This window comes from Aquila chrysaetos, chromosome 2, assembly GCF_900496995.4.
Source record: "Aquila chrysaetos chrysaetos chromosome 2, bAquChr1.4, whole genome shotgun sequence".
Taxonomy (NCBI): Eukaryota; Metazoa; Chordata; class Aves; order Accipitriformes; family Accipitridae; genus Aquila; species Aquila chrysaetos.
In genome coordinates, this window is record NC_044005.1 from 72,613,726 (window position 1) to 72,637,739 (window position 24,014).

General features: G+C 39.3%; 1 protein-coding gene across 2 annotated transcripts in view; it reads left to right on the top strand.

Moving 5' to 3' along the window:
* Positions 1 to 24,014, top strand: part of ME1 (malic enzyme 1) — a 187,561-nt gene that overhangs the window by 18,156 nt on the left and 145,391 nt on the right. The window contains exon 1 of one of the 2 annotated variants that reach the window (XM_030040695.2): positions 20,372 to 20,392. The exons of the other annotated variant lie outside the window; for it this stretch is intronic. Within the exon in view, the coding sequence (XP_029896555.1) occupies positions 20,387 to 20,392 (6 nt within the window). The 5' untranslated portion in view covers positions 20,372 to 20,386. Of the gene's footprint in view, positions 1 to 20,371; positions 20,393 to 24,014 lie in introns of those variants that run through there. 2 annotated transcript variants of the gene reach the window in all.

Here is a 24,014-nt window from a genome sequence, read left to right on the forward strand (position 1 = left end):
CTGGTATTGATTACTGTACTCCCAGTCAGGTCTTTCTTATCTGTGAAGAGCTGATCCAGCTCTGCATCACCCCTGGCTGGTTCACCCAGTATCTCCTATATCATCCCTGACACTCTCCAGTACTCTCCTGGATTGTTTGTGTCCTGTCACGTTGCTCTTCCAGGAGAAGTGAAGGAGATTAAAGTCTGCCATAAGAACAGGAGCCTGTGATCTGGGGACTTACCTTGTAGGTACTCAAGGAACAAGGACTGTTTGTCAGCCTGATACTTGGTTACTATTGTTAGTATCTACTGCAGTCAGAGATTTTAGTTGTTCAGCTAAGCATTTATATTTTCCCTAGATAAATAGCAGGAGGAGGAAGAAATATCTGCATACACATAGCACATGTGCATGACCTCTCTGTCAAACTCGTAAATTCTGTTGAATACAAGTCTCTTGGCAATATCGTACAAGTTTTGGAATACTATAAAAAAAGAGAAGCTATTATGTCTCTGATTCCTCTGCTGCTGTCTGTGGAATTTTCAAAGAGCTATCAACACTTCTGTAAAGGAAATACAGTGCAACTAGAGCAGCTCCTTGAGAAGCTGGGAAATATTTATTCAGACAAACCCAAGGCAGTGCTTTCTCTTTAGAGCTTCATTCTGTTTGCATAAGTAGCTGTTGCAGGGGAAAGGTCTAGCAGAACCCTGTAGTTCTCAGCCCATCCTGCTCTGTCTGGCCTGAGAGAAGGCCATCTGGGGCTGTTTCTAAAGCAAAATTGTTAATATTAATGTCAAGGAATTCTTCTAATAACTACTAAGTGGACGATCCCATCATCACGAAAGAAATTTAATTCTCAGGTTGAAAACCTTCTGGCTGGGTCTACGGGGCAAATCATCTGTGATAATTTTTTTTTTCCCCATACCCCAGTTGTTTTCACTTTCCTCATTTAGATCTCTCAGAGGTTTTGGTGCATGGAAATTAAACTGCAAGCCACAGTCCAAGGGTGCTGCAGAAGAGACATATAAATGAAAGGTTTGAAAAGCCTCCACACCAACTATTTCAAGCTGTCATCTGCTTCACTTGAGTGAATTGTTAAAGTAGATCCTATCTCTGTTACTAAATAAACTAATATGAATGCTAGCAAAGACAATTTGAAACTCTACTGGCTAGCTACCTACAGATAGGTTGCTTTAGTTGAGAGTTCAAGCCAGGTAGAAAGGATGGTCTGTCTGGCTGTCATAACTGATTCCGCTCACCTGGAAATGGGGGCAATTCATATTCATCTTGCTAGATTTCTGTCTCTGATTTTTGGAATCTTTTGTTCTCCTTTTTCCTCTGTCCGTTTTCAGCTGTCAGCGGTTCCCATGCCAGTTACCTTTCTTAAAGTTGTTTTACAGCTTTGAGGTTTGCTTGGATTCTCTGTGGTTTCTGGATGCCCTAATAGTAGCCTAGAAACCGAGACCAGAATCACAGAATAATTTAGATTGGAAGGGACCCCTGGAGCTTATCTGGTCCAGCTTTTTGCTCAAAGCAGGGACAACTTCAAAATACTGCAATGTGTGTGAATGGAATGAAACCAGATCAAATGGAGTCTGGTGGACCTATAGCTTATAGGAAATGGGGATGCCTGTGTGCTTTTTTACCTTTGGGTTCCCGAGAAAAGCTTGCCCCATTGGACTGAAACCTTGCTGAATGTGCCATCTACTTCAAAGAAGGTTTAAAGCAACCTCCATGGCATTGACTAGCTAACTGACCACCTTCCTTGTTGTGGTCTTAGCCTGCTCAAACATGTTGGAGCTCTACAGGCTCAGTAATCTTGGCAACTGGAGAAGAAACTCATGTTCTAGAGCTACACTAGCTATGGAGCTTACAAGAGAGAAGAATAAACTATAAAGTTTGGCTAACAATAAAGAAGACCTATTGGGGCTGCACTTGACCTAATCAATGATAATGGAGTAGAAATAGCACAAAACATCTTGGTGAGTCAGAATCTCTGCTGCCCGGGAACCTCTTTTTAGGGAGAAAGCCAAAACCTGCTGCTATTGCTCCTCTTGGAATTGTAGGCTTTTTTTTTTCTTTTTTTTTTTTTTCAATTTGCAGTTGTTCTGAGTCAAGTGTAATTCTTTATGATGGCACAATTCAGAATAATTTAATCATATTATTCTTGCTTATGTTAACGTGTCAGTGGAAATATAACAAGTACACCGTAAAAAAGAATGTGACGTTTTTCTCTTCTGTATTCTGTTGAAGAGAAGAACAGAGCACTTGCAGTACCCCATGCTCATGTTAGAATACTTTCCACACCAATCTCTTAGATCTTAATTAAAGTAATGCACATATATATATAGATTTGCAAACTGTATGCAAGTAGTAAACACTCAGCACTTTATGGCCTGTGTTTTCAATAGCAAATGGCGTTGATCTGTAGACCAGATGCCCACAGTATACAGTGTCAAGGATTGTTTTAAGAGAGTCTGAGGCTTGGAGCTATTCAAAAATTTATTTTAATTTTTTGGGGGGAGGTGGATTTTTTTTTCCCATTTTTTAGGTTTTCTTGACCTGGATTTTCTTTTTTTGTTGTTGTTTTGTTTCTTTGGTAGGGAACTGGAGATTTGGAGTATTTTTGCTTTGGTGGTTTTTTTTTTACTTTTGGGCTAACTGTAGTCTGATCCTATGGACTGAATGCCTGCTTACAGCTCAGGCATATTAGGTGAACTCCTGGAACATATATTCTAATTACTTTTTATCCAAAAAGAATGCACTTCAAGTGCTCTGAGACTGTTCCACAATATGAGCCAAATACAGTGAGTGGTGACAATCAAGAAACTTAATTCAAAAGCCTGCATCCCATTCAAACAAAAAATCTAATGTGCATGCACCTAATATGTATCATTAAGAAATAAGGGATTCAAAACTTTAATTGTCTGGGCTTAAGCACTTGTATAGGTCCCAACAGCTTTTAGTGCAGTAAGAGTGTTTCATGGGGTGTTTTTAAATGTATATAGATGTATGCTATGGTTTAAATCCATGTGAGAGAAGACAATAGCTTTTCTGAGAATTTCACTTGTTTATCAGACCCAATATGTGAAGTTGCTGTGGCTCAAAGTTAGTGTTGATTTACTGTTTTTTTTCCACTTGAGCAACCATCGTTCTCATAGCAAAGAAGTGAGAGAATTTCACCTATAAATAAATAAGATCAGTGAGATTAGACATGTATCAAAAGGCAGGCAGCACTTTCCTGGGAGTGTCCTGTCATTTCCCTTTCAAGCTGTCATCTGTTCCAGTTGAGTGAATTGTTAAGGCTAGCGACTTAAAACACTACTGGCTAGGTACCTACAGATAGTTTGCTGTAGTTGAGAGAAATATGTTATTTATAGAATGTAACAGTGAAAGAGTGAAAAAATTGACATGTAGACCTGCCTGTGTACAATATGCTTTTCTGTCTTTCCACTTATACTTAGAAATAGTTTAGGGGAAACCTTCTTGGCTGGGAGCAGTGCTTACTCTGTGTGTGTGGATACGAAGATAGGGTCTAGTTCTTAATAGCTGTTTTGCTCTCTGAGTCAGACTGATGAAAATATTTCTGCTGCACTTGCTTTACCCGATGTTCCAAATATTAAGTGGGGTCCAATGCATAGCTAAATTGAATCCTGAGGATCCAGAACTGGTTTAGAGATCAGTGGTGCTAGCAATCCCTCCTGTATCTCTTCTCAGCTTCAAGAAAAGCAGAGCTGGCTGTTCTCTTTCCTTCCTGACAAAAATTTTTGTGTATTAAACCCTTAGCAAGCATATTTTAGTTTCCTTTCCTTGGCTCTTATCTAATCACTTTGGATGGATAGTCTTTGGGTCAGTGTGTTTTTGTGTGTTTACTCCAACCATATTTGGAAGGAACAAAACAAAGTAGAAGTAGATATAGTAACAAAGCCTAATGCTGAAATTCCTGTGGCTGTTACTACAGTTGGATGGCTACTGCTATCTTCCTGTGTAATGTCTTAATAAAGTACTGTTTTATATGAGATACTAAAAAGAACAGTAAAGCTGACTGCCTTTATGCTGTTAAGCGAGTAGTGTCTTGTTACAAGCTCTCTCTCGCTATTGCTTAGTGCCAATTCAGACGCAAACGGTTGCATCTGAACTAGAGTTCAAATGGGGGAGATTCTCCCAGCCTCACTCGCCCGTTGCTGACCTGCTGCTAGGATGCTAGTCTGTCTGCAGCTCCGCATGCTGGCAGGCACATACATCATTTAAATTCCCAAACTCCATTGGCTTTGAAAAAAGTTTGCAGCCCCTCCCATTTATACATTTTTCTGCATATTCATTCAAGGCACAAACCCCATAATACAAATTAATAAAGCGATCGTTAGAGCTTGTTTTAGCACAGTGTGGAAATGAAGAACAAAGAACCAGCTTTTTAGGTAAAGCATCTTCTGATACCCTGTGAGACCACCCGCAGGCCAGCTTTTCCATGAATTCTCCTAGAAAGTATTGGAAAGAACATCTGATAGTATTTGTGTTCATTAATATCGGTGATGTATCCCAATTTTTATTTTGGTTCACTGATGTGTGTGTACCTAGGAGAAAACTCGTTCCAGAGTTAAAAAATCCTATATAGGAGTATCACCTGGGAAATTGTTTTTGGACTGTTATGTAAATCCTTCTGATGGCTAGACACTAATCCGTGACACAATTAAAAAGGTTCATTTGTAGGATATAGAGCAGGTCTGGATGGAGGTTTTGAGGTAGCTTTCAAAAACAAGGCAGAATACTAATCATGTACTTCAGTATTCCTAATGTGTCACAGCCTGAAAGGGTTCCAGAAAGTTTTCTTATTGCAAGAGTAGTTATGTTTTCTCTTGTATTTCTACAAGAGAAAGTTGATGAAGTGCATGCAAGAATCACCTCATTCAAGGAGCTGGAACGCTTCAGGTTTTGTAAATATGTTCTACTTGGAAAGTGTCCTGACTGATGATCCCTTTCCACTTCTCTGCTTCAGAAATGACCAGTGTGACCTTGCTCTCTGCTCTCCCTCAGCAAGGAGAATAACAACGCTTTTAATTTCAGCCTTGGTACTGCATTAACCAGAGTTATATATTAGTTTCCATTTTATTTGGTACAAATCTTATTACAAATGGGTGACGAGATTGAAGCAGTTCTTGCTGTGTGTATGTGTTTAAAGGGCTGCTTGCACACACTGTTCAGCAGAAAGAAGCTACACAGACCAAAATTATTTAACCAGACATACCTCTTTTTATGGCAGTGATGCTCTCGAAGGCTCTCTCGGGGAGGGGATGGGCAGTAATTTTGTGGAGGGCTGCAGCAGAGCCTGTGCTGATGCAGCCGTGTGGGTAGAGCCCTCTCATGGAGATGGGATGTACGCCTGCAGGAGGAAGTTTCTTGTCAGCGGAGCTTTGCTACTGTCTTAGGCAACGCGAACTGATCTTCCAAAAGCGTTCTTCTGCTGGCACGCACGTCAGGGCTGTTGCTCACATAACTACTTGGCTAGAGTTTGTGACTTCCTCCACGCGATCCAGCCTGACACAGCCATCTCTGTTGGCTTAACGTGGGCTGGTCCTATGCTGGACGAGAGCATGTATAGAGGTCCTCTCGGTCTTTGTATCTGCAGAGCTCAAGGTGAAACAATGTGAGAGAGAGGGTTCTCTCTCTCCCTGCCAGTGCTGACACTTATTGCCGCCTGTAGGTTTAAAAAAAGAAAAAGGGCATTTTAAAAATTCTGAATTACTTTTCTGTATGCAGATGAAAATGATCCCATCTGCAATTCATCTCTTTAGTGTACCTTAGAAATATATTAATCAATTAACAAATACTGTAGGGAAGTATTGTTTAACTGTGAAAAACCGAGCTGTTTAACAACAGAATATTTGTGGGTTTGATGATCCTCTTAGAATCAGCGTACTTCGATGTTACTGCAATGTCCACTGGCTTTTTTTGTGTTTCTTTTTTTAGTAAGAACTGTCCAGGGGTGAGAATTGACCTAAAAAATCCCTCCAGCAATGTCTTTCTTGACAAGGCTGGACTTGAGATTTTGTTTCTAAATTGCCAAATACTGTAAGATGAGCAAACACAGTAGAAATAATAAGAAACAAATATTTGTCTGTCTCTAATTATCTGCACTATGCTGAAACAAAAACGTCATATTGGTGCTATAAATACTTCTATGATCTAACGTAGAAGCAATATTAACTGTGTTTAGGACAGTCCAAAGAAAAAGAGATGACTATCTTTCAGCCATTAGTCATTCACATTAAACCATGGGTAAAATGAGGTTGTTAGTTAGCGAAAATAAGGTTAGATTAATCTTCCTGTCTTTCGTAATGTCAACTAAAAGTTTCCCATGGAAAACCAGTAGATTCTACTACAAAAATTGATCTTAAAATGAAAAAGTTTGATTCAAGTAAACACAGAAAAGCTGCTAGTACATTAGCAGATATTTATTATGCTTTCTTTTGTTGCAAAGGGTATTCACCCCTTAAACAGAGAAACAAATTAGCTGCTAGATTCTGTCCAGAAAAAGATGAAGTTAGAAGAGGAAGCATTTGTTAAAACCTTTCACTCATTTTTCTAAAATGAAAATGTGAAAATAAATATGGTTGTCTTCAGAGAAATATTTCTGTAACGTTTTTGTTTGTTTCCCTTTTTGAAGAATTACTGCAAAGTGATCCTTTCAATTCCCAAAAACCTGTATTTAGAAAAAATGCAAACCCAAAGCCAAAAAAACCCCATGATCCAGAAAATCCTGTCAAGGACCACAGGGGAGTAGAGGTTGAAGGAAGGATGGACCAAGTCCAGGGAAGATAAGGAGAGAAAACAGGTCTTAACAAAATGAGAAAAACCTACAAAGAGAAAGTGAAAATTATCCCTTTTCTCATTTATTATTAGATAAAATAAAGAGTAAACAACTAGTTTGGGAGACGACAAAGATTTTGAGAAACTAAAAGAACACTTAAAATCCAAAATACAAAAGAGGACAGTTTAAAGGCAGCATTTTAGGATGGACTGTGTAGTAACTTGGTTTTCGAAAGATTAAATTACAAATACTATAAAATTACTTTGCTGTTGGATGGAGAACTGGTAATACCTATTTCCTAGTGCAAGAAAATGTAAGCTACAGCAGTTTCATAGGGTTCACAGCTGAAAAATTGTTATACTTGCTGGTGATCCTGGGTGAGACTCTCACTTGGGTATCGCAGTGGAGTAAATTACACGGCTTGTTCTGACCTTTAACTTGTATGAGAGGAGACTTAGGAGCAATGTTGAGAGATACTTAGTTCAAACCACTACAGATTCAAGTGTTCTGTTCCACTGGGAAGTAGAACAAAATTATTGTTTCAATTAATGAAATATTGTGGTTAAAACATAATGGGCTGAACAATTTAGCATCCGTATTAATAAGCTATGTGATGAGACAGACCGCACGATCTGCAAGCCTGAGGACTATACATGCTAGAAGGCAGGCTGCTTTTCAGAGTGACCTAGAAACGCTGGGAGAATGGGCTGACAGGAACTCCGTGAAGTTCAACAAAGGCAGATGAGCAGCCCTGCAATTAGGATGGAATAACTCTGTGCAACAGTAGAGGCTGGGAAACAAGTGGAGAGAAAGCAACTCTGTAGAAAAAGGTCTGGGTGACCTGGTGAACAAACTGAAGATGAGTTACCGGCGTGCCCTTGCAGCAAAGGTGGCCAACTGCAAACCGGGCTGGTTAGCAAGAGTGTAGTCAGCACGTCAAGGCAAATGCTTCTTCCCCTCCACACAGCACTTGTGAGACCCCATCTGGAGTACTGCATCCACCCTGGGACTCCCCACTACGAGACATGGACGTGCTGGAGCTAGTCCAGTGGAGGGCCACCATGCTGGTCAGAGGGCTGGAGCATGGGGTGCAAGAGGAGGGGCTGAGGGAACTGGGTTTGTTCAGGCTGGAGGAGGCCTGGGGGACCTTACTGCTGTGTGCAAGTACCTACTGGGGTGGTGTGGAGAAAATGCAGGCTCACAGTGACAGGGTCAGAGGCAAGGAAGACAAGTTGGAATATGGGAAATTCAAAATAGCGATGAGGAAAAAAAATTTTACCTTGAGGATGATCAAGTGCAGTGGGAGGCTGCCCGGAAAGAAGTGGAATCTCCATCCTTGGAGGGACTCAGTACTCGCCTGGAGATGACCCTGAGCAGCCTGGCCCAGCTGGACTTGCTCCGAGCAGGGACTGGGCCAGGGGACCTCCCGAAGTCCTTTCCAACCTGCATGATTCTCTTCTATTTGTGGTTATCATGAACTATATGCACATAATAATGGTTTGGATTTCATGGCTAACTAGATTATAAAATTTTGTTCTCTTAAAACAATGTCCAGTTAACCGTTTTCCTGTATTTTTTAAGGAACTGTGCTCAAATTGCTTCATAGTAGTGACATCTGACCTCTAGGGAGCTATGAAAGCTGATGTAAATGGGTAAGGATGGTTCAGATGGTTAGGTATGCACTTGCTGGTTTTATGAGGGAGAACATAGGACTGTAAATTATCTGGTTAAAAACAACCTCTCTCTTTTCTCTTTGATATAGCCAAAGTGCCAGATATATGTGCAGGGTCGGATGCTACAAGAGGAAGTTAACCCCAGAAATCCCATTTTTTCCTATCAGTTGCCCTGCCTTTCATCTTCTGACCCAATAGTGTATTTCTGTCTGTTTTTACAAGTGTTATTGAAGGACTAGTTTAAAGTTTTGTCATCTGTGGTTTTATGTCTCTCATGGACATTTTATCAACTTGAGGACAAAAAGTTTTTCTAAATCAAACACTTTAGAAGTGAAGTTTATAATTACTTTATTGTGGACTTAAGCTGCCAGGAAACTAGTGATGTGAGAGTTTATTCCAACTACAAAGTTGCAACTAAAACATTTTTTGAGTGCTCTTCTCAAAGGAGGAAACAAGTTGGTTTTTTTCAGTTAATATATATATGCCTTTAAGAACAAGCCTATGTAGGGCGTGTGAACTCTAGCACCTTAAAACTGTCTAATGTTGGCATGGGGGCTTTTTGGCATCCAATTTTGAAGAAAGCTTGGGATGTATTTTAGTGGTTTCCTCTCTTTAGAAGGAAAAAAAAAAGAAGAAAAATGAAACAATAGAAACCAGTCTAGACCTCCTTCCTTTCCAGTGATAATTATCTATCAAATAGTGCTAACCTAAGCAGATACTATCAATTTCTGGTCTGCCATTTCAGAGCCCAGCATGTGGTTGGGTTTGCGGGGTGGTAGGGGGAGAAGGAGGCTTTTATAATCATGTCATTTCTGTTACTTGGATTCTGTTTTATCCAAGCTGCCTGTGGTATTATTTATGGAGTTTACTAATCCATTTATTTAAAAAAAAACCCCTAAAGTCAGACCATACATCTAAAATCAGTACAAATGCTTGGGAAGCTTATGGAAAGCAAAGAGCAGAAAGAATTAAGTATTACTACTTAAACTGAATAAACAACAATGACTTTTATAGTACTGTTGTGTATTTGTCTGAAGAGAAGTGTGTGAAAAGATACCTAATTGTCTAGATAGAAGTTTTGCTTTAATGGGTTAGAAAGTATGCTGAAATCTTTGAGATTTTGTTGGTGGACTTCTCCCAATGCTGTGTATTTTCATGGACTGTTCATCAGAAACAAACAAACAAACAAAAAAGTTTTATTTCTGAAAGACAGTGAATTTCCTATAATGTAGAATTCCTCTTAGAAGGAGGTGAGTTGACTGGTTTTTGGTTTTGAATAAGCAGGTTTCCTTAACAGTGTAAGTGATAGCAAAGAATGAGGCATTCAAACTTGACACAGTTGTGAGTACGACATCCACTGGGAAACAAAATGGGAAGAAGGACAGAGCTTTGCAAGCCCAGCCAAGAGGTTCTTCAGACCTACTTTTAGATAACAGATCTTAAACTTGGCTGTCACTGACACTTCAGAAGTGACAGACATTAGATACCATAGTATCATAGGCAATAACCCAAACAAAAGCTTTGGGACTTAATTGCTTTTACTTTAAAATTGCATTTTCCTTTTGTTGGTTGTACTAGAAGATGTTTTTTCTTTGGCAAATTGTATAGTCTGTGGAGGAAGTTACCTAGTTAGTCAAGAATATGTCTGTATGTGTAACAGGATAAATGTAGATTCTGTGCACACAAATCCAGAATTTTCTAATTATCTGTGTTTATTGGAGTTGCCTATGTACCTTTCACAACTTGTGTCCTACTTTAGAATATAAAAGGTTAGAAATCTCTAAATGCTGCTCAGCTCATTCTCCCACATGTGGGAGAAATTAGAGTATCTAGTAGGGTTTTTTTTATTGTTTTCTATAGTACTACTAATAATAGACTTGTTTAAGCCCTTAAACAAAAGCATTCATTTTGCAGAGGACTAGTAAATAGTTCTGGTTCAACACAGTAATTTAAAGATTCCAGCTTTAAAAACTTGCCAAGCTGGGAGATGCTTTCCCAGTGGATGATGTGTTTTGGGTACGTGCTTTGTTTGAGGGACCCTCGTATTCCCCTCTAAGTGTGAGATTTGTAATTCCCTCTGAAAGCCAACTGGGATTCAGGATTCATCCTTGTGAACTTCAGTGGGATAGTGCAACACGTGAGAATTTTTTCTGCGGTGCCTTTTCAGAAAGTAGTTGCTTTTCCCATGCTGATAAATCAGGGATGCTGCTCTCGGGCCTGGAGTCAGTAGATATGCTTCGTGCTGCCCAGTGGAGGGGGGGGGGTGTGTCATTAAATTGTTGTTTCAGTTCCTTGTGATGGAGAGTCAGCCTGGAAGGGTGAACATAGGTGTAAAATGAAAGTTGTACACGGATACTTGTTCTGTCAAGATATGTGACAAAAGTTTGGAGATGGTGATACTGGTGAACTTAGAGCTTAGATCATGATTACTAGATGGGAACAAGTAACTTGGCCAAGCCATTAATTCCAGTACTAGTGAATGTCCATAATCGCTATAAGCGCTCATTCACCAGGTTATAGTTTTTCAGCGCTGCCGGAGAGCCCTCCCTCACTCTCCAATGCAGTGCCTGTCCCCTGTGCTGTTGAGGCTGCCCACCCCTGCTTGGGAAAGGAAATGTTATCTTTTGCAGTGTGATTTAAGCTTTCCATCCAGGCATAATTAGGAGCAAACAGCAAAGTAAGGTGCTTTGTCCATGTGTTGTGTGTGAAGCAGGTTGCAGCAGCCCAAAGCTCTTCTGGCACAATTACTTGCAGCAGCTATATTTTCATTCTTGTATTCTTCTGAGCTCAGTTTCTTCAGCCTTCACATTTGCATTCTTGCCTGTTCCCTGTTTTTAGTGTTTCCATGCACAGGTTGGACTTGCTCTGTGTTGCCCATGACTCCTACCTTTGAGCTCTCTTTCAGTTATCCATAGAAAATAAATCCTGTTACTGTTTCACTTGCTTAGCTGGCTTTTCATTCCTCATCTGCTTGGGCTTTCGGCTTAACTTTTCCATTGCCCTTGCTTTCAGTCACAACATTTCAGTTCTGCACTCTTTCTCTGCTTTCTGTTGGGGTCTTTCAGCAACTCCTTATTGTGCCTTTCCTGTTTTTACTTGTTTCTTAAAAAGTCAGCTACTTCTTTTGGCTGCTGTGAGAGGCAGATAGACATAACTAAATTGGGTCTGTGTCCCCAGGAAAGCTACTGACTTTGCAGTATTAAAGCTTGCTTCCTGTGAGCAGTGAGAAGTGGTTTTTTTACTATAAGGAAACCAGTTTTTCTCATGAATCTTGTAAACGGATCCTAAAGTTCAATCTGTGTAAATCACATGTCCTACTAGAAAAATAAGCTGTTGCTGGAAAATTTTGCATATTATAGCTTAGACATATGGTCTTATTTTGAGTGCCAGTACTGATGAGAGAAATCTGTTCCTTTCAAGGATTGCTTTGCTATGCTGAGAGGCTTAAAACTGATGCTTCTGTACAACACCAGAACCTACTTTTGAGACCAGCCCTTTTGGAGAAGGAGAGCCAGACTAGTCCCTCTCAAAACCAACCATGCTGGTTTGAAAGATTGCCGCTCCCACTTCATGCAGCAAGCAGTGGAAACATTTGGCAAAACAGTCAGGGCCAATGGTGAAATAACAAATTATTAGATTGCCATCAAGCTCCGGGTACCTGGTCATCAGGAGTGATTGTGAACATCTGAAGGCTCCTATGCCTTCATGTGAAATGGTCTGAATAGTGTCTGGCGGTATTAGTACAGTATAGGTAGTCAAGGTACAGACAACCACCGTGAATGTGGTCCACACTTCCATTTAAAGTTTCTACCATAAGCTGTATAAAACCCCAGAAAGGCAATTTGGGTGACTGAAGCTAAAGAGCATGTATTTGTGCTCTTTGAAACACTTTTGGTTCAATTTGTTTTGCTGTTTGATTGGAGAAAATAAGTATGTGTGTTTTGTTTATTTTTTCCAGCCTTTTCATTGTGATCCTTTCGTCTTTTAGAGAAAAAGCTTGACACTCAGAAAAGGAAAATTTTGCCTTGATGTCAAAATGTGTCTATGTTGGGTTTGTTTGTTTCCGTTTGTTTTCTTATCTCCCTATTTCTTGCCCTTGAAGACAGTGCAGATCCTTAACACACTTACGTGGGGGTTTCCATAATAGTGTGTGACAAATATGTTTTAAGATTATCTACTGCCAGATTGGAAATAAGATATACTCTCAAATATGTGTAGAAATAGTAAAACTAATAAAACAAAATCCCCAGTAATGGCTTCAGCTATGTTGCGTGCACTAGATGAACTAGAAGTACAGTGTACTTTTGTACTATGCTTTCCTTTTCTTCACCAGCTGGTCTTCTAACCATCGGGTACCTTGTGAGCATTAAACTTTCTTTAAGAAGAACAGCAAAGAAGGGGCTGCACTTTTCATGTCAAACAACAAAACCCCCCAAAGTTTTGCATAACAATGTCCAGAAAGGTAATGCTCCCCAAAGAAGGCTTTCCCTTGGGTGTTCACGGAGGTTAAGGCTAGAAGTGATGCTTGCTCAGGTCCTGTGGATCCACTGCGTCATGGATTTCAGCTAGGACTTTGGTGGAGAGGATTGCTTTTTTTATATAGCCCTCATTATTTGTGGGCCTTTTTGCATGTTTCCATCTTCTTTAATGAGTAATGAGAATACGCCATTTGAACTTTAGGAACTAATAAAATAAGTTTAGTGTGCTAATTTGTAATGTGGAAGTTAATAAACAAATAGAACATAAATGTCTTTCTGAGTTGGTTTCTTTACTGTATTTTTTGTTCAGTTTTGCTTGAAAGGGACTTAATTTTGGTGTTACTGGTCTGGTTCACATTACTGGGGATTGTTGAGATGTTTCAAGAAGTGGACAGACTTTTTTTGTAGTTAACTGGTTATGAAAATGATGAAAATTGACGATCCTTCATCTTTCTTAGCCTGAGTAGATCTCTCGCTGTTGCCTAAAATATGTTGCAAATAGGTATCTTAAGCTTAAGGACCCCATGTAGGACTTAAACCCCTGTTAGGAGTATTTCCTTACCTCTGTCACACTCTTACACTTTGCCTTCATTGCATAAATGGTGGGGTTTTTTTGGAAATGTCTTAGCTTTTAGCCTGAAAATGTTTTGGTTTTCCAGTTTATCTCAAAGTACTTCCTCTTCTGTATCATCGATTGCTCCGTACTATCTTGCGTGGACACTGTGTTATGGGTCTGCTAGCTCAGTGTGTCCAGAACAACCTTACATTGAGGACTGTGGTTAATGCCCCCTCCAGATTCAACAGGCTTAAACAAGATATTTGTTCTCATTTTGTACCAGTAATGGATCAGGCATGATAGTTTCTGTTAGGAAAAGTGGCAGTTATGTAGCTAGGAAAAGCTTTTAATGGGGCTGCATAACTAGATACTAGAAGATGTGAAAGCTGGGAACAGAGGGGCGACATTTCCTTCACGTTCAATCAACTATGCTTGTGGTTAATGCCAGGATATGTTTTTCAATGTCAGCATAGGAAATGGTTTTCTTAAGATAATTTTTTTTTTCTGTTTTGTTTTTGTTTTCATGTTGTTTTAGGCTTGAGCTTCTGTGAGTGGCACAGATGGATATAAGGCGAGTAAATCCCTGGTTTGCTTTGAAAACAGTAACAACTTGAAAAGAATCAGGTCTGCTAGGAGGGGATTCTTGGCATTTTTTCACCTTCACGAATTTTCTGTCTTTCAGGTAGAACTCTTGAGTGCCTGATAGCAAATTCAGATGTTTTTATATTGGCTGGTTTCCTTAAATACCGTTGAGATTTTACTTCCATAATGTTCACTTTTCTTTAATCTAGTATTTGCTTTGATGAGTCTAGCTCTTTTGGAGAGCAGTCAAATAAAAAGAAAAGTGATATACCCTATTTTATCACAGCTTTTTCCATGATTTATTTCAGTCTGATCTTTCCTATTCAGATTCTAAGCAGATACAATTGACATACAGGTTGTATTTTGGCAAAAGCAGAGCTGTATGAATCTATCAGGTACAGCAGTTTTAAATGGAATTATTCTGTCATCAGTAGAAATCTTCCTTCAATCACCTAACTTTTTGCATACTCTGGAAGGCTGTTGCATAACTTTGCTTTCTCGCTATAACTGGTTAAATGAGAGTTTTAGATAACAAAACCGAACTCACACTAAGATTTTGGGCTCGCTGTATCTTATTTTTCCTGTTGAGTTTATGTTTTAAGAGTTTGCCTTTTTAGTCAATCCAGTCCGTGATGTTTTTCCTCACATCTTAACTAAATGGATAGAACAAACCAAAATCAATATTTAGTCTCTGTAGCAAAGTTCAGATAAGCTTATAATTTTCAGGAAGATGTATAAATATTAAGTGTATGACAAAGTTATGTGCACTCTTCTATCCCTTGGCTGCTATTTCTGATGCTGTGATAATCTTTGCCTGTGTTTCTAGTAATGAGAGTGCCTACTGATGGCTCCTCTGAGTGTTTAAGAACTCAAAATGGAGAAACAGACCCCGACATGAAACAAGTGCTTCATTGCTATGTACTTAGCAAAACTGACAGATGATGTATGTAAAGAATACTATCGAATATATGTACGTTCTTTCACTAGAAAGAATTTCTTGCTTCGAAACAGGATTGTTTCATTTGTGAATGGTTTGATTTTTTGCATGGTCAGAATCCTGTGAGGCCCTTGATGATGCACCTTTTCTGAGGTGTTAGCAATGGTCCATTATCTGAAGATATGTTTTTTTCTTAATATTTGAGTTCTTGACTACAATAGCCATCTGCTTTTATACTTATACTATATTCCACTTAGTAAAGGAAAAAGAGTGGTAGGATAGCCCCCAAAATTTCATAAAGCTCTCAAGGATTCAATATTTGGCAAAGGTTTACAGTGTAGGGTTTTCTTGCATTAAACATCATAAAAACATTCGCAATTAATATCCACATAGATTTCTTTTCTACATTCTTGAATAGCCATCTGACGTAGTCTGGAAAATAAGGGTTGAGGCCATGGAAATTAAAAGATAATTTAGGTAATATAAATCTGTGTAGCATAGTTTATCAGATAGTAAAGTATAATGACCTAGTAATATAATCTTTTACCATATCTTTTATTAATTCTATATTTTGCCAATTGAGTTGTTTAACATTTCTACTTATTTAATGAAGAAAGCAGTGCAATTTATTGTTTGCAGTTATTGGTTATGTGATACTACCTTTAAGAAGACAGAAATTAATGGCTGCACAAAGCTGATCCAAAAATAGCTGGTTGGATTGTAAGCCCAGAGTTTGTTCTGCAGGTTGCAAGCCTTGGCTGGTTGCTTGGACTTAGGATGTCAGGGTAGTGTAAGTCAACTGTAATAGTAGAGTGGTTCGCTACTACAGCTGCATACTATATATTTAATCTCCTACATTCTTTCTAAGGTTATTCAGTGTATCATCATACGCTTGTCTCTCATTTCTGTATGTCTTAATTACAACAAGTTTTGTTTCTCTTTTCACCATTACAGTACAAATCTGTTTTCAGCTGGGGAGGCCTGAGAAAGAGGGAGGAAAAAGTTGCTTTTCAGAACAGCAGGCAGCATCAATAAATTCTGGGGACACTGAATGGGGAAGCAAAAGATTGGTGATTACAGTTTCAAGGAAAGGTCTGCAACTCTGCATATGCACTTTTATTTTTTTGAGGGGTAGAAACTGCAATGTTCTTGATAGCCCTGTACATTTCCCAATACTGATAAGTGCACATTGTCAGTAAGGGAAGTACATCTGTCTGTGGATGGTTCTTTTCGAGATTAGGGTACTTTGGTTAGTCAAGAGCTATTCTCTCTTGTTCCTAGTCTGCAAGGCTGCACTGCTTGCTTACAATTTATTTGCTTTTTTAGGGTGATATTGTGCTGACGCTTACAACAGAAATCAGTTGTACATACGTTTTTTTTTAGGTTTTGGTATTTGATGTTAGCTTTCCACATGCCTGTCACTGGAGCCAGCCATTTCTGCTAGTGAGTTGTATAGGCTGGATATGTCCAGGAGGCATGTTTCACACGAGGGAAGTTGCAGCAAGAAAACATCAGTGTTGCACCCAGTTCAGTCCAATTCAGTACTGGTATTAGTAAAATAAGTCATCTGCGTTATATAGAGAACAGATCTTACTTTAAGAGGCTGGGTACCAGTTTGATGAGACTTTATAGAAATCTTGATTACAAAATATGTATTTGGATAATAAAACGTGCATTGGCACTACACAATATTTTTGTTGCATGAATAAATCAGTTTAAAGAAAAGCTGACTACTTTGCTATAAGTAGGAATTTGGGGCTGGATATGTTGGGAAGGTTCTTAGTTGAGTCTTGGTCTGTTGTTGACTAGAAATAATGTAGGCTGGGGTTCAGTTTACAGATCAAGACATTTAAACTTTGGTATATGAATAGGAACTTAGATACTAAGTCACACTGTAGATTATAAAGACATTTCAGATACTTTAAGGTATTTGAGAAGTCTTCATGGAGCTGACACACATGACACAGGACCTGTGTTTCTGGAGTGGTGGCAGGAGGCCAAACAGGATACCCTTGTGGGTACCCTTGTGTTGAGGCACTGTTCCCTAGATGTCTATACCTCAGAGTGAGCTAAATCAGAGTAGTTAGGCTCAATTGATTTTTATTGCCTCAGTTTCCTTTGACTATAACGGATGGGAGCTTTGATACCTTAGATCTACTGTAGACACCTCAATTTAGTGTCTGAATCTGGGAGCTGAATCTTGCCCTTAACATTGGTACCATCAGTTATGTGGAACGAAACTGTTAGAAATGTTGGCTTATTCTTGCAACTCTGAAAACTTATGTGTATGACCATGACAGGATAGTTGAGTTATCTAGATTATACCTGCTTCACTAGTGCTTTTTATTACAGCTAAATGTAAACCATATATCTGAAAGCTCAAGGGGACACAGAAATTCAGGGAATCGTCTGTAAAAGCTCCATTTTGAGGTGATGGCAAAGGAAGCAGTTATCATCCCTGGAGGCTGAAGAACACAGGATAGAAAGTACTAGGGTTATTTGTATACAAAATGCCAGCGAGGACATTACCAGAAAATACAGGTCTTCAGTTGCCATCTGTTGTCTTCTGTTCTGTCTTCTATTGGAATGGATTTTGTTCTCCCAACTTCAAGCATATGCATAATTTCATTCACATGAACAATTACATTAATCTGAATAGGAAGGACTTGCTTATGTACAGATGAGAGTGTCTGTAAGTCCGTATAAAAACCACACTGGATAAACTTAAAGAAAAGCTAGATGTCTTGTATTTGTTCCACTCATTTACTTCTTGTTGTGTTTAATTTCTTGCTTTAAGTGTTAAAAATAAGGCATCGATTCCCTGGAATGCTCAATGAACTTTTAACAGATATAAAGGTATGTTTTGATATGATATTTAAGATTTTACAACTGTACTGCATTATGTGATAGGCAAGAGCCTTATAGCTTAAAAAAGTGAGAATTATCTGAAATTAAGGTATTTAAATAGACATGTCTGCGTTTATTCTAAGTGTCTAAACTCCCATATGGTCAAAGGAGTTAATGACAAACACCTAATTGCTGGTCAGTTGAAATTCTGAGAACAGATCTAATCAGTGCAGTCAACAGCACAGCAAGTGAGGTATAGATATATCAGTGTAGACCCCTAAATTTAGACACAAAACTCAAAATTACTCCCACTGCAAAATGTAAATTTGAATAGTTACATCCTACTATGGCCAGAATTGTGTTTTTCTGATAATGTTGGGATGGAACTGCCTTCTAAAATAAACCACACGTTGAAGAAAGAGGAGGAAGACGATGGTTGCTTAGCTTAAATGGCCCATTACAAAGTCAGACATCTCTTCGCTTACTAGCGTGTGATGTAATCATAAGGCAGTCTAAATTCTTGAGCAGTTAATAAACTTTATATGTAATGCTCTTGTATTGAAGAGCAAAATGTGTAATCATCTCTCATTTTCTATCTGAGAAGAGAAAGACCAGTTAGCTTCTTTTTAATTTAGCTTATTAGGAAGCAGGTAAAAAGAGCTAAAATGGGCAATATCCCACAAAAGGGCTGTGTTACTTCTTAATTTGATATTGTTTATGATTCTTAGCATTTGTGTTGTCCTGCCTGACTCAGCCTTCTTCTACACCACCTGTGTGCTTCCCAGTTCATCCCAGTCCCATTTGTGGAGCTGGAAGGGGAGGGGTGCTGCTTGCCTAGCGTCTCTGCTCAGACACTGGGGATTGGGAAGTTCAGGAGAGCATGCAACAATTCCAATCTGGTCCCAGCCAGAGGTACTTCTTTTTAAGGTAATACTGAAGAAATGAATTGCACCTCAATCATAGTCACAAGAGAAAATAAAGAGTTCAGCTGTGCTGTATTTCTGTAGCACGATAGTTTTCTTGAGCCCAGGTCATTGAACTGCATTATTTTGTTGCTAATCAAGGCACTGAAAAATCAAGTAAGGAAAACAAATAAATGGGCAAGATTGTCTTATTAAAGATACCTTTCTGTCAAAGGCATGTAGCAGCTACTTCTGAGTAGTTCTATTTCAACGTGCAAATCTAAATTCAGGTTTGACCAAGAAACATATAGCAGATGTTGGTGGGATATTGCGATGTACCATATGCCACCATGCTCTTGCAAAAATTCACAGTACATTAAATAAAGATGCTAACTTGGGTTAAAAGCTGACATACTGGAAACAAATCCTACCAAACCCCAGAATTTTAAAACACAAAAACTTTTTTTCATATACCACCAAAGAAAATTAAGTATTTCTGTTAATTCTTACTGTGACACCTGTACAGAACAGAATTACAGCTGAACCCCCAGGTTAACATCTTCTGAAGGAAATGCTGTATGGTCACCTGATAATAGATGGGCCTTTGTCCTAAAGCATGTTCAATTATTTTATTTTTTTTTAAAGGGATGTAAAAAGAGTAATAAGCCATTCCTATGCACAACTTTAAATGCTTTCTTTGTGATTAAAGAAGAGAATCTGTTGGTATCCACTGGTCAGCTTACTCAAAGTCATAAGTTGGCAATTTTTCTTTGTCACTTTGTTCAAGATAACATGAATTTTCAGTGACTTTTCAGCAAGAAGGAAAGGACTCTTACTTACAAGAGAATGTTGCAGGTAGGATACTATTGTTATAGCAAAAATGGAACAAATATCTACCTGCTGGATAGCAGTTAAGGCTGTGCTTATAGATCAGGTGCATTCAGAGTGTAAATTTTGCATGTTGCTTTAGTTTGGTTTTAATGTACTGCTGAATTCTGAGAACAAATACCAAGGTTGGATGAGGCAAGCTCCCCAAACAAAGGGTTTGGATAGGCTTTGCTGTTTTCACGTATACATGTATTGCCAGCTCTTAGACTGAGATAAAAGGAAAAGTAAGTTGCGATCTGCAGGATGGGAAATGATCGATAGGTATGCAATACATGCTATGACTGCGTGTGACCAACAGACTTACAGGTGATAGACTGTGGTAATAGAAATCCTGGGTTACCTATGACAATGGAAAGTATTCATCTCATGCATTTAGTCCGAAGTAGTTTACATTACTTTATAGTCCAAAAAAGAGAAAGGGCTACCTCCTAGAGTCCCACTCAGTCTTCCTTCGTGGTCTGTGGAGGGTGCCCAGAGGACTAATTTCGAGTAGGCATGTAACTTTTAGACACAGTGAAACAGTATGCTACCCTTGAGTAATCTGATAATCTATGTGACTGGTGTCAGCATGTTTCAGTGCCCTCAGCTCTCAGGTCAGATCTTTGTAGTTCATCGGGCTGGCCAGTCCCTGTCACCACATCGATGCAACAGGGAGAATCCTCCCAAGCTGATGATGCTGGTACTGTTCCAATGGAAGGAGCTGTTCCAATGCAGTCATCTTTCAGCTTGAAGGACCATGCAGGTAGGAGCAGCTGTGGGTCAAGGAACAGCACCTACCCAGGGAGAAACTGGAAGGGAAGGAAAACATGATGTCAGGCATCTGTCTGTCAGCACCTGCAAACCAAGTAGGCACTTAGTAGCTTGCTCATCAGCGGAAAGATTCACTTCTTTTTGAGTTGCCGTAATTAGGAAGATGCTTAAAAATACAATTTTAAGATAAGCTAATCAGTGTGGAAAGGTGGTTTTTTTTTTTTTAATTGCCCACTAAAAAAATATCAGGTCTGCACCTTCATTGCAGTAGTTCTGCAGAAACATGCCTTCTGCCATTTCTTTCTGCTTGCATCCTTTTGTGTTGCATTATTTTAGGCTGTTTCTTTAGATTTCATTTATACCACTGTAGTACTAGAAGCGAAGACCATAGTATTGAGATTGGCTTCTGCCTTCCTCTAAGCAACTCTGTGTTATAGTATTTAAAATATTTATTTGTGTTAATTATTTATCATTCTAGTGAAGAGAAATCGGTTGCTTAGTCCTATCAGAAGCCCAGAATACAGAAGTTGGTAATCTGTTTAGTCTGAAAGGCAACAATAAAATCTGTTAAGCGTATCAGGTTTATCACATCCCCTCCGGATTTCAGGGCTTACTAACCTGTATTTGGTTAAGTACTTATTTTAGACAGATGGAATTTTTGGCAGTCACAGAAATTCCTCTTCTACCTACATGGAAATCGTGACTGACTCAAATAATATCTGATTTTGCAAATGTAAATATTGCATACTGGAGACTGCGTACTCGGAGACTGTACTTTATTTGTAAAATTATTACAATTAGAGAGCTTTTATTTGGCCTTTTATTTGGAATCATTCTGGCTAGCAATATATTTCACATCAGCTGATATTATGCGTATCTAAATTCCCTTCATAAATAGAGGTTCCATGTTAGTTATTCCACTGAGAGCATCGCAGGCATCCTTGATTAGAGTTATACCAGTACTGACTCACAGCATCTACTATACAAGTGAATTAATTTCTTAAGTAGAATTTCAGATATGGTCTAGGAAAACTTAGTGACATCTTTATTTTTTAAAAATCACTATCATGCATTAAATTTTTAATTCCTGTGCCTGTAAATTATATATCTAAACATGCAACTGCACATTGATATATCTGTAGAACGCAAACAATATCGGCAAAGGCAGTAATTAACAGGATTAATTTTGTTACCATGATTCATCCAGGGGATTAGACCTCTGAAGTGGCCTACAACCAGTGTTTTTAACCTATAGAAGAGGTAGGCTATGTTGAAAATTGACGCCTGTCATAAGAACATGCTCAACAAGTTTGAAAGTGATGTTGTAAACTGCAGTTGTCTCTTTCCAGAATGGTTCCCATAGCCAGAGCTTTCCTAAGTAGGCATCTTTGAGGGTCAATACATCCCAAGGGCGTTTTACACTAATAAAAATGTCTCAGAAATAGCCAGGGGCAAAAAAAACCCTCAATGTTTGTTCAGCTTCTTTGGCTCTATATCTTAAGCTGTGTTTCATGCTGCTGTTTGGTCTTGTCTGCTAGCAGCAACCAAGAGAGCTGAGACAGGTCTCTACACTGGTGTGATGTTCTTGCTAGGGGATCGAGTCAGGGGAGACACAGATCACAACCAATATTTGTTAGTAAGTCTCTTATTAATGTAGCTGTTATTACTAACAGAATCAAGCTGTTACTGTTAACAGCAGATAACTATGCCCACTGAGCCAGCTCGCAGTTTGCTCATGCACACATTCGCTGTAGCTCCCAGGTGGGAGCAGCGGGGAGAGCAGGCTCCCCCTTTGCTGCGGAGCTGAGGTTTGTACTGGTGCACCTTCGAGCTGGGTGTTCAAAAGTCCCTCAGGGCCCCTTGTTTCATCAGGTGTCCCTCTGCAGTCCTTGTCTGCAGGCAGCAGCCACTGCCTTTCTGGATGTTGTCCGAGCTGTGCAACTTGAGGGAAGTGTGTGCTGGGGACCTCGCGCAGAGCTGGTGACTCTGGGTGTGATGAGTTAGTCAGTTCTCATGGAGTCAGCAGCACGACCAGTCTCTGGAGCTCTGCAGATCTTGGGAGACTTCACACGCTGCCTCTTGGCGGGCACAGTGTCACCTCCTGTGTCCTGGAAACTACTTCTCCATCCAGGGACCTGGGGACCTATGGAGCACACACAAGCTCATGCCTGCTAAACTGCAGAATTGTTATTCTCCCATGAAAAGTGAGAGGCTAGGCATCTCTGCAGATCTTCTCTTAACACAGCTCTCCATGAGCATCTTAATCATTTGAGCTGCAGGTGCTGTAAGACATACAGGTCTGTGAGTTTGGGAGTTGGAGTGCTGCGTGTTTCTGTCCCCTTACATGTTGCACTTTGTAAATGATTTTATGGCTTTAAAATTACATGAAATCTGCTTTTAAGACAACTAGCTCTGATTGAAAGCATACAAATGCAGCTCTAGCAATTTTGTGGTTGCTTTGAGATTGAAAATTCCTGTAACAATATGAAGGATTCAGGGTAAGATGATTTTTAACGGGACACGTGGATTGAGGAGTCAAAAGGACGATCAAGGCTTGACATAGCAGCCCACGTATAGGCAACTAGTGCCCCTTGAGATACAGAGGAGTATTGTGCCTGGCTTTCATCTGTTGCTGTGCAAGTCTTCTATGCAGTCGATTTATACTTGATGTCGTTGCCGTAATGAGCAATGCCATGTTGATTTCTCCAATACCTTTGAGGCTCCCAGTTGACAGTAGGTGTTTATGTGTGCAAATCTGAATTTGGTCTATAGTCAATATAGTCATTGGAGCAATTTGGATTACTGACTGCAAGGTATTTATTCTAGGGTGAGCTGGATCTTTCTTTAGGCTTTTTATTTTAATCAATACTATATATCCTATTATTATCATGGGAGAATAGGTAACTAGATTGCATATGAACACCTAAAGTTAGTGTCTAACTAGACTCAGTCCCATCTTACATTATACCACCACATGCAATATATTTTTGTATGTTATTATCTTGATGACTTGTTTTTCTGTTCAGCTTGCTATTGTCTGCTGTTTGTGTAATACAGCCTTCACAAACTTAAGGTGAGGAGAGATTATGCAATGCAGAAAGATTTTACTGTGTATATGTATAATGAAACAAATATATACAAAAAGTTTCTTAAAATAGGTTTGCTTGCTTACTTTCAGATAATTGTTTACAGTGGGTTAAAGGAAGATTGCTAAAATAAGAATGCTGTGCTGTCTCATTTCTAATGTGCTGGTCTGAATCACACTTGTATGCAATTACCATATCAGCTCACTGCAAGGCTGCCAAGCTGCCCACACGTTCCCATGATGAATTTGCCAAGAGAAGTCTGATCTCCTTCTGGCCATCTGCATTTGTTTTGAGTCATAAGTCCCTGGGTGTGTTTATTAGCTACTGTATGTGTTTGTGCTTTACTTGTTGGAAGCTGGTTTTGACTTTTGTTTCAGTTTCCCCTGTTGACTTGACTTTTTAAGTTTGCTTTTGAAAATCCTATGGACTTAGAATTGGGCTGTGAATATACTTCAGGTCTCTCAGCTTTGCTGAAAACTATAAAAAAACCTGTGTGTTCAACATGCTGCAGCAGATCTATCACGACTC